Below are 11,671 nucleotides of genomic sequence, written 5' to 3' on the forward strand. Positions count from 1 at the left end.
CGCGTGTTGGTAACGTGTGTTGGTAACAGCGTGTTGGTGACGCGTGTTGGTAACGCATGTTGGTAGCGATGTTGGTAACGCTGTTGGTAGCGTGTGTAGCGTGTTGGTGACGCGTGTTGGTAACGCGTGTTGGTAACGCGTGTTGGTAACGCGTGTTGGTAACGTGTGTTGGTAATGTGTGTTGGTGACATGTGTTGGTAACGCGTGTTGGTGACGCGTGTTGGTGACGCGTGTTGGTGACGCGTGTTGGTGACGCGTGTTGGTGACGCGTGTTGGTAACGCGTGTTGGTAGCGTTGGTAACGCGTGTTGGTAACGTGTTGCTGTGTTGGTAATGTGTTGCGTGTGTTGGTGACGCGTGTTGGTGACGCGTGTTGGTAACGCGTGTTGGTAACGCGTGTTGGTAACGCGTGTTGGTAACGTGTGTTGGTAACGTGTGTTGGTGACGTGTGTTGGTGACGTGTGTTGGTGACGTGTGTTGGTGACGTGTGTTGGTAACGTGTGTTGGTGACGTGTGTTGGTAACGTGTGTTGGTAACGTGTGTTGGTGACGTGTGTTGGTAACGTGTTGGTGACGGTGTTGGTGACGTGTGTTGGTGACGTGTGTTGGTGACGTGTGTTGGTACGTGTGTTGGTAGCGTGTGTTGGTGACGTGTTGCGACGTGTTGGTGACGTGTGTTGGTGACGTGTGTTGGTGACGTGTGTTGGTAACGCGTGTTGGTAACGCGTGTTGGTAACGCGTGTTGGTAACGCGTGTTGGTAACGTGTGTTGGTAACGCGTGTTGGTAACGCGTGTTGGTAACGTGTGTTGGTAACGTGTGTTGGTAACGCGTGTTGGTAACGTGTGTTGGTAACGCGTGTTGGTAACGCGTGTTGGTAACGTGTGTTGGTAACGTGTGTTTCTCCTCAGCGGCGCTCGTCTGTCCTGCCGAGTCCTCGTCAGCGAGGCCAGCGTGGTGCTGAGCGATGACATCACCCACCCCTCCGGGTCCGTGGAGCTGCTCAGGCTCACGTTCACCAAGCTGCTGCTCGACGTGGCTCCGGTGGCGCCCCCCTCCCCCGATTCGGCGCCCTCCGCCCCGACGCCGCCCGGCGCCTCTCTGATCGAGGTCCACTGCTCCGGCCTGCAGATCGACAACCAGCTGTACAACCGGGCGAGCTTCCACTTCCCCGTGCTGCTGTGCCAGGACCAGCCGGTCGGAGGCGACCCCGGGGGTCCGTGGAGCTGCGACGCCAACCCCGCCGAGACCCCCGAGGCCCTGGAGGAGTTCAAGCGCTCGTGTTTCCTGCAGCTGACGATGACGCTGGCCGCGGACAGACGCACCGCGGAGGAGGTTGGATCCCTTCTCCTGAGGAGCCATGTTTGTTTTTGTGCATGTCATTATTCTAAGTCTCTTAAAGAGACAGGCGTCTTATTTAAGTCCCTTCATAGCAATCGCCAGTTTTCCTCACAGCCGTGTATGTGTGTGTGTGTGTTTTCTCTCCTCAGATCACCTTCCAGCTCCAACCTGCCCGAGTCTACCTTGAAGACACCTTTGTTTACTACATTAAGACGCTGTTCCACACCTACATCCCCGACGGCGCCATGGCCTCAGGCAGAGCCGGGGCCCAGAAGAGGAGCAGGGAGTCCGGACCGGGCCCCACCCTCCCTGAACAGGTGTGCACCATTCATGACCTGATGTTTTTATTTGGGCACTGACATGAAGGGGTTAACCTCATTATTGCTATCAGCATGGAGGGCTGCTCATTTAGCAGCAGTATTTGGTTTGTTATGAAAATAATGACTCATGTACATATATTCATGTTTGGCTCTCTTATTCTAAAATAATGTTTCCATTATTACCTAATCCAGTTAAATGTTAGTCTGTGTGTCACAAGATGTTTTAATCATTTGTATTACTTGTGATTACTTTCTTATGTCGATACTAAAACCAGCAATTATTCTTCTTCAGTTCAGTTTTTTTTTAGGTAATGTCTTTAATCCGTTAAAGAAAATGTTTTTAAGTGCTCTTTTTACATGTAAATACCAAACCTGTCTTCCAGGTGCGCCAGTCGTTGCATGCGCTGGTCCACCCGGTGCGGCTGCGGCGGCTGACCATCCAGCCAGTCAACCTGCTGGTCAGCATCCACGCCTCCCTCAAGCTGTACATCGCCTCGGACCACACCCCCCTCTCCTTCTCGATGTTCGAGAGAGGGCCGCTGTGCACCACGGCCAGGCAGCTGGTGCACACGCTGGCCATGCACTACGCCGCCGGAGCCCTGTTCAGAGCCGGTGAGGTCGCGGTGGACAGGGAAATGCATCATATCATATATATTTATATATATATGTATATTTATTTATTTACATGTATTTATATATTTATTTATATATATATATGTATATATATATGGATATATATATGTATATTTATTTATTTACATGTATTTATATATTTATTTATATATGTATATATGTGTATATATATGTATATTTATATTTACATATATTTATTTATTTATATATATATACAAATATATATAAATATATAAATAGATATATATGTATTTATATATTTACAAATATATATATATAAATATATAAATAAATATATATTTATGTACTTATCTATATATATGTATAAAAAAATATATATAAATATATCTATAGTGAGAGATCGCCAGGTGTGCCGTGGGAAAATGTCTTAATATTTCCTCAGACCAAGTAAAAAAAAAAGATTGTCAAGGCTCAGGAAACCCTTGCAGGTGTTTCGAGTTAATTAGACAATTCAAGTGATTTGTTTAATACCCTACTAGTATACTTTTTCATGATATTCTAATATTTAGAGATAGGATATTTGAGTTTTCTTAAGCTGTAAGCCATAATCAGCAATAAATCAGAATAAAAGGCTTGCAATATTTCAGTTGATTTGTAATGAATCCAGAATGCATGACATTTTTGTTTTTTGAATTGCATTACAGAAAATAAAGAACTTCATCACAATATTCTAATTTTCTGAGACAGTCCTGTATATGTATATATATATATATATAGACAAACAAAACAGTGATTTTTTTTTCCTGTAATGCATCAGCAGGAACAAAAAGATAATATGTAAAACATCATTGTCCATCACGTTTCCCCACGCATCCTTGATGTAAACACTGATTTATACAACAACAACAACAACATGTTTACCTGCCGTGGCTCTCACAGGCTGGGTGGTGGGGTCTCTGGAGATCCTGGGCAGTCCCGCCGGCCTGGTGCGGAGCATCGGCAATGGCGTGTCGGATTTCTTCCGGCTGCCGTACGAAGGCCTGACGCGCGGGCCCGGAGCCTTCGTCAGCGGCGTGTCCAGAGGAACCACGTCCTTCGTCAAGCACATCTCAAAAGGTGACCGCGGCGCACCGCCGTCTCCATTCAGGGCGCCGCGAGACTGTCGAGCGTCGAGCTTTTTAAACGACCGCCGTTTCTGTGGTTCAGGCACGCTGACGTCCATCACCAACTTGGCGACCAGCCTGGCGAGGAACATGGACCGCCTGTCTCTGGACGAGGAGCACTACACCCGGCAGGAGGAGTGGAGACGGCAGCTTCCGGAGAGCCTCGGGGACGGACTGAGGCAGGGGCTGTCACGGCTGGGCATCAGCTTGTTAGGTCTGTGGAGGTGTACACACACAGCTATACACACACACACACACACAGCTATACACACACACTACAAGAGAGCCTAAAGTCAGTGATATATATATACAGTATACATATATATACTGTATATATAAATATATATGCTGTATATATATATATAATTACTATGAGAGCCTAATGACACTAAAACATATATATATATTATATATATATAATATGTTATATAATATAATATATATATATGTTACATATATATATATACTATATGTATAAAATCCATGAGTATGAGGGCCTAATGACACTGAAACATATATATATTATATATATTATATATATATAATATTTTAAATAATATAATATATATATAATATTTTATATAATATATATATTATATATATAATATATAATATGTTATATAATATGTTTTATATATATACTATATGTATAAAATTCATGAGTATGAGAGCCTAATGACACTGAAATATATATATATATTATATATAATGTATATATATAATATGTTAAATAATATAATATATATATATAATATATATATCATAGATATAATATATAGTATGTTATATAATATGTTATATAATATGTTATATAATATGTTATGTATATATATACATATATATATATATATATATACTATATGTATAAAATCCATGAGTATGAGAGCCACTGAAACACGTGTATATTTGAATATTTTGCAACTGCACGTCTCTTATTTCGTTGTTTTATGGAACAAAAGCACAACGTCTCTTCCTCTGGTTCTCCAGGCGCGATAGCCGGCATCGTGGACCATCCCATGCAGAACTTCCAGAGGAGCTGGGACCTGCAGAGCTCCGCTGGGAGCAAGGCCAGAGGGGTCATCTCTGGAGTGGGCAAAGGCATCGTGGGGGTTTTCACCAAGCCCATCGGAGGAGCCGCCGAGCTGGTGTCCCAGACCGGATACGGTGAGTTCAGGAACAACGAGTCTGTGGTTTTTTCCTGTGTGGGTCTTTTTCGGGTTGTTTTCCATCTCAGTGGATTACGTGATTGCTCATTAAAGCCTCATTAGTTGTGTCTATTCTAGGGGCCCATGTTCAGTTTCCTGTTTACACACAAAACGCAGAACATTTTAATTCATTTAATTGGACTCTTCGAGCATAATTCTCCTTGTGAACAACACAAACGTTACTCACCCATTTTGAATATTACAAATATTTAATTTCGAGCCCACCCAACGATCTTATCGTCACCTCCTCAGGTTCCAGCTCCTCTCTCTTAGACACCAGAGGAAACAAACTCCGCCTCCCTCCATGCTTTTAGGAGGTCGAGGTGGTAGATCTGTGTAGCTCCGCCCCTGTCAGAACGCACCACCTCATAGTCGACCCCCCCCCCGCCCCACAGGGCTCTTTCCACAGGAGGAAGCAATACCAGAACCTTCAGTCCCGGTGTGGGTTATCTCAGCTCCTGGGCCCGGAGCTAATTCTCACGTGACATCCGACCCAGCGTGTCTACGTTTTTCTCGCAGGTCCAGGACGAACTGGATCTCACTTCTACTGGTGCTCAGCCCTCCTCCCGGGTGTCTTTAATGGGGGACCTCCCGCACTGCAACAACACAGTCAGGCCATTTATCCCAGATTATGTTCATCTTCATTATTCCATTCACAGATCATGGAGTTCAAAGTCTTCTCCAGACGCTCCGTGGGGGGTACACACCGGTCCCAGTGGACTTGATGCCCAGTGACCCGTAAAGTTCTCTCAGGGATCCTGACATGAACCGGGGGCCCTGGTCAGTCAGGGTCTCTTTCGGGATTCCGACTCGGGGAGATTATTAGGTCATGGCTTCAGTAGGCTGATACACACACACGCGCCGAACCGTATATGCACACACACTTGGTGGTATAATTCAGTTTATTTTGTAGAGCCCAAAATCACAAATTACAAATTATCCTCAGCGGGCTTTACAGTCTGTCCACATATGACCGCCCTGTCGCCTCTCTTCCTCAAAATGTTCATTTCAGTAAATATTTTGTAGCCAAATCAACTTCTAGTTTCTTTGTAATGGATTTAATACTTTAATTATTTCTCTGTACAAAGGCAATAAAGTATCCATGAATATGAGATATGAGGGAACAGTTTCCTCCTCGGCATAGTGGGGGCTGGTTCACGGCCTTTTTTCTTTGCAGGTCGTCGTCCGCTCGCTTCTTCTCAGCACATGTTGTTATATATATATATATATATATATATAATCCTGAGAATAATGTGATGAGCAGCGAGTGCAAACAAAGCTTTATGTTTGTCTCTCTCTCCTCCGACAGGGATCCTCCATGGCGCCGGCCTGTGGCATCTCCCGAAGCAGATGTACCTGCCCACGGAGGAGAAGTCCGCCGAGGCCCCGAACAGCCACCTTAAATATGTCTGGTATGAACCCCCCCCCCCTCCCCCCATCTGTCCAGCTCTTCGTCAGACGTGTGGACATGTGTTCTTGCCTCCTTGCTTTTCTTGGAGTCTCTCCAGGAATCGGCTGTTCTGTTTCTCCCTATTTTACCTCTCATCATTTTTGCATGTCTTGTTTTTTTTTTTAAAGAGAAAAGAACGAATGGTTCATTACCCGTCCCCCCGTCCCCCCGTCCCCCAAAATAATTCTGGAAACAAAATGTTTGACCTTGATCCCACACATGGTAGCCAGGCTGCCCTGCCTTGTTCTCTTCAAGCCATGTTAAAAGGTTTTTATAAGCACTCTGCCAAAGCCGGCGGCTCCGGCTGAGTCTTGTTGTTTAACCGTGAGTCTGTCCAGAGACGTTTCCCCCGGTGCCGTCGGATGGAGGAACACCTTAAAGAGAGGAGGAAGGCGCAGCGGTGCCAAGCAGGAAGGTTGCCGTCGGGTCTTTGCGTTGTAAAAGATCAATAATAATAATAATACGGCATCAGAACGGAGTGTTTCAACTCAACAGCACTTAATATTATCGTAAGAATCCACGAGCAGCCCGTCTCCCCAGAAGGTTATCGGCAGAGAAACAACAAGTTATGGCGTTTTATAGCGATTTTAGTTTGGTTTCCATAGCTATGAAACATTTACTTCTGTGTTGACTGTCAACTGCCACGAGGGAAAAAAAAGGCCAAATGTGAGATGCGATATTTTCTCCAAGACATTCCACTTGAGTTGTCATCGCCCGAGGGGCTCGAGCGGCACGTCGTCTAATGTCAGAGGAGGACGGGAGGAAAAAAAACAACAGAAGAAGAAAAACGAGACGCATGGATGCTGAGATCATGCTCCCCTGTGGCTCGGATTCGGTCACGCTGGCTTCCAATCAGGCTGAACAGAGCCCGGCGGCCCGCGGCCGTATCGACATCTGCGCCGCAATTTGAGCACCTGCCTTAAACACGGCGCCACGGAGACGTGACTGAAGGCTGCAGGCCACGCCCACATGTATAGAAACGTGTGTAACAGGCTCCGCCCACATGTATAGAGATGTGTGTAACAGGCCCCATCCACATGTATAGAAATGTGTGTGTGTAACAGGCCACGCCCACATGTATAGAAACATGTGTAACAGGCCAAGCCCACATGTATAGAAACGTGTGTGTAACAGGCCCCGCCCACATGTATAGAGATGTGTGTGTGTAACAGGCCCCGCCCACATGTATAGAAATGTGTGTGTAACAGGCCACGCCCACATGTATAGAAACATGTGTAACAGGCCACGCCCACATGTATAGAAACGTGTGTGTAACAGGCCACGCCCACATGTATAGAAATGTGTGTGTGTAACAGGCCACGCCCACATGTATAGAAACGTGTGTGTAACAGGCCACGCCCACATGTATAGAAACATGTGTAACAGGCCCCGCCCACATGTATAGAAATGTGTGTGTGTAACAGGCCACGCCCACATGTATAGAAATGTGTGTGTAACAGGCCCCGCCCACAGGTATAGAAATGTGTGTGCGTGTGTGTGTGTGTGGGAATGTATGTGTACATAATCCATGCACGCAGGAGAGGTGTGTGTGTGTGTTTGCTGCTTGTTTTTGGCCTTTAGTTTTCCGTGTTATATGAAGTTGTAATTGTCCAAATGCGTCCCTCTAAATGTTGCGCAACGTGTCCCCACAGGAAGATGCTCCAGTCTCTCGGGCGGCCCGAGCTGCACATGGCGCTGGAGGTGACCATCGTGAGCGGGTCGGGTCAGGAGCACGCCGGCTGTCTGCTCCTCACCGCCGAGGTTCTGTTCGTGGTCAGCCTCACCGAGGACACGCAGCAGCAGGCCTTCCCCGTCACCGAGGTAACTGACAGCAGAGGGGGGGGGGGGGCTCTTTGAGCTTGTGTTGCTGTGACATCAGAGCGCTGACCCTCCCGCCCCCCTGCAGGTGGAGTGTCAGCAGGAGCCGGGCCGGCCCGGTGAGCTCACCCTCAGCCTGCAGCAGCAGACGGTGGCCAGCGACACGGAGGTGAGTAATGGAACTGCACGTGAGAACCAGAGAGGAGTCACACACCGGTACACGGGTACACCGGCCGGACGCCATGTCGCACAGACACAGGTAAATAGGGAGAGACGCTGTAAAAGAGTTATTTTTATTTAACCAGGTGAATCACGTTGAGATTAAACATCTCTTTTCGAGGTTGACCTGGAGAAGACAGACTGCGACATAAGAAACACGTAGTTACAAACAAATAAACATAAGAAACACGTAGTTACAAACAAATAAACATAAGAAACACGTAGTTACAAACAAATAAACATAAGAAACACGTAGTTACAAACATAAGAAACATAGTTACAAACAAATAAACATAAGAAACACGTAGTTACAAACATAAGAAACATAGTTACAAACAAATAAACATAAGAAACACGTAGTTACAAACAAATAAACATAAGAAACATGTAGTTACAAACAAATAAACATAAGAAACATAGTTACAAACAAGTAAACATAAGAAACATAGTTACAAACAAATAAACATAAGAAACATGTAGTTACAAACAAATAAACATAAGAAACATAGTTACAAACAAATAAACAGTTACAAAAAAATAAACATAAGAAACATGTAGTTACAAACAAATAAACATAAGAAACACGTAGTTACAAACATAAGAAACATAGTTACAAACAAATAAAGATAAGAAACACGTAGTTACAAACATAAGAAACATAGTTACAAACAAATAAACATAAGAAACACGTAGTTACAAACAAATAAACATAAGAAACATGTAGTTACAAACAAATAAACATAAGAAACAGTTACAAACAAATAAACATAAGAAACATAGTTACAAACAAGTAAACATAAGAAACATAGTTACAAACAAATAAACATAAGAAACATGTAGTTACAAACAAATAAACATAAGAAACATAGTTACAAACAAATAAACACAAGAAACAGTTACAAAAAAATAAACATAAGAAACATGTAGTTACAAACAAATAAACATAAGAAACACGTAGTTACAAACAAATAAACATAAGAAACATAGTTACAAACAAATAAACAAAAGAAACATGTAGTTACAAATAAACACAGAACAAGACGAGTTCAAAGAAACTAAAGTTTAAGAGACAAGTATTATGACATTTAGAACATGCATATGAAGCTTTCTCTTCTTCTGCTCTCGGCCGCGAACCAACAGCGTATTTAAGGAGCCTTGACCTTTGACCTCAACTGATAAAACGACTTAAACGCATTTTCTCTACTTGTTTCCTGTCTGTTTTAATATTAAGATAAGATAATCCTTTATTAGTCCCTCAGTGGGAGCAGGTGCACAGTAGTGAGCAGTAATACTCATAAGAAAAGGTATAATAAACAGTATGAAAAATACAAGAGCAATATTAAATATACAGACGGAATAACAGGTAATAATAATTCAGCGTATTAATAATCTGCTGTAGTTTCTGATCGGCATGAGAGGAAACGCTCCATCAGGACCGGTGCTTTGGCCGTCCTCTGATCAGTCTCCCCCCCACCCCCCCCCCCCCCCCCCTCAGGGTGACGGCGTGCGGGAGCGCCTGTCGGAGGAGCAGTACCGCCGGTTGGTGGACTACGTGGCGCGGGCCTCCCACTTCCTGTCCCCCAGCGCCGCCTCCCTCCAGCTGCAGCTGCCGGTGACGCTGGCGGAGCCGCCGCCCTCCGTCACCAAGTCGTACCGCTACCTGGTGGAGGCCGCCTTCGCCACGGTGTTCGTCAGCAAGTTCACCGCGGTGAAGAATAAAGCCTTACACATCGGATTCCACTAACACACACACACACGTCTGTCGTTTGATGCTACAAGAAGAAGAAACAAAGGGATCATTTCTTCTGATTTAAATTAAGCCTTAAAAAAATACACAAATAAACTACATATTTATGCAAACGATATCTGTTGAGGTGAAAGAATGTATTTTTATTGAAGTGGCCCATGTCATTTACGCCTTCTTTACATTTAAAGTATAGATTGTTTTTTACAGATATAAACAATCACAGCTAAGTTCACAGTTCTGCTCCGAGCATGCACACACACACACATACTTCACCTTAACACACACACGTACACACATCCATACAGACACACACATACTTCACCTTCAGACACACACATCCATACTTCACCTTCACACACACGTACACACATCCATACAGACACACACATCCATACTTCACCTTCACACACATGTAGACACACACATCCATACTTCATTTTCAGACACACACACACTTCATTTTCAGACACACACACACACACATCCATACTTCATTTTCAGACACACACATCCATACTTCACCTTCAGACACACACATCCATACTTCATTTTCAGACACACACACACATCCATACTTAACCTTCAGACACACACATCCATACTTCATTTTCAGACACACACACGTGTGTACACACACACACACACTTCACCTTCAGACACACACAGAGTTGTGTGCGTGAACCTTGTGGGACCAGCGGTGTCCCAGAACACAACTCCTCATCCTCGCTCTCAGGCAGGTGGAGGTGTTCTCCGTCCCCGTGTCTCGTTGCCAATCTGCCCGGATGCTCCAGAAACCAGCGGTCAACCAAAGTGTGTTGTTTTATAGCCCATGTGACGTCCCCGTTGTTTCCTTACTGTGACGCCACCCCCCCCCTCATGATGCAAACGTGTTATTGTTGCATCACGAGCGCTCCCTCCGATGCCTTTATTAATGTATGTAAATGGATAATATATTAATAGAGAATCATTTTAATAAAAACATAAAACATGATGAAGCGGAGTGCCTTCGTTGTGTGACCCTAAGAAACATAATGTTGCCCCAGATATCACGAGGAGAGACCCCCTTAATGTCCTCTCATAATTATAATTTAATAGCGTTTAGTTTTGTTGTGTGTTTCTGTATTGCCTGTACTACACAAAACAAATCAATACATATAATTTTGAAGAAGTAATAGTTAATGTTGTTTAAAAAAAATTATAACAATAGTTAGCCACAAAGAAATAAGAATACAAGTTAATATGATTTATGTTTTTTGTTTTGTGTTCAAAAAAACTAAGAAAACACTTTGAATCTGTAGAATACTGCCACAGTCTTATTATTGCCTAATAGACTTATTGTCTAATAGTCGTATTATTGCCTAATAGTCTTATTATTGCCTAATAATCTTATTATTGTCTTATTATTGTCTAATAGTCTTATTATTGTCTAATAGTCTTATAGACTTATTATTGTCTGTCTTATTGCCTAATAATCTTATTGTCTTATTATTGTCTAATAGTCTTATTATTGCCTAATAGTCTTATTATTGTCTAATAGTCTTATAGTCTTATTATTGTCTCAGTCTTATTGCCTAATAATCTTATTGTCTTATTATTGTCTAATAGTCTTATTGTAGTCTTATTATTGTCTAATAGTCTTATTATTGTCTAATAGTCTTATTATTGCCTAATAGTCTTATTATTGTCTAAGTGTTATAGTCTTATTATTGTCAGTCTTATTGCCTAATAATCTTATTATTGTCTAATAGTCTTATTGTAGTCTTATTATTGTCTCAGTCTTATTGTCTAATAGTCTTATTATTGTCTAATAGTCTTATT

The 11,671-nt window shown here is 43.3% G+C and overlaps 1 protein-coding gene across 4 annotated transcripts in view; it reads left to right on the forward strand.

Annotated features, from left to right (window-relative positions):
- LOC130206618 (intermembrane lipid transfer protein VPS13B-like) overlaps window positions 1-10,844 on the forward strand; it is a 401,351-nt gene extending 390,507 nt beyond the window's left edge. For all 4 annotated transcript variants that reach the window (XM_056434667.1, XM_056434665.1, XM_056434669.1 and 1 more), the window contains exons 59-68: window positions 908-1,331; window positions 1,487-1,654; window positions 2,041-2,269; window positions 3,191-3,367; window positions 3,458-3,628; window positions 4,402-4,578; window positions 5,929-6,031; window positions 7,722-7,890; window positions 7,976-8,056; window positions 9,602-10,844. In XM_056434667.1, the coding sequence (XP_056290642.1) occupies window positions 908-1,331; window positions 1,487-1,654; window positions 2,041-2,269; window positions 3,191-3,367; window positions 3,458-3,628; window positions 4,402-4,578; window positions 5,929-6,031; window positions 7,722-7,890; window positions 7,976-8,056; window positions 9,602-9,850 (1,948 nt within the window). In that variant the 3' untranslated portion in view covers window positions 9,851-10,844. The remainder of the gene's footprint in view (window positions 1-907; window positions 1,332-1,486; window positions 1,655-2,040; window positions 2,270-3,190; window positions 3,368-3,457; window positions 3,629-4,401; window positions 4,579-5,928; window positions 6,032-7,721; window positions 7,891-7,975; window positions 8,057-9,601) is intronic.
- The last annotated feature ends 827 nt before the right edge of the window (window positions 10,845-11,671 follow it).

This window comes from Pseudoliparis swirei, chromosome 16 (assembly GCF_029220125.1).
Source record: "Pseudoliparis swirei isolate HS2019 ecotype Mariana Trench chromosome 16, NWPU_hadal_v1, whole genome shotgun sequence".
In the NCBI taxonomy this organism is placed as follows: Eukaryota; Metazoa; Chordata; class Actinopteri; order Perciformes; family Liparidae; genus Pseudoliparis; species Pseudoliparis swirei.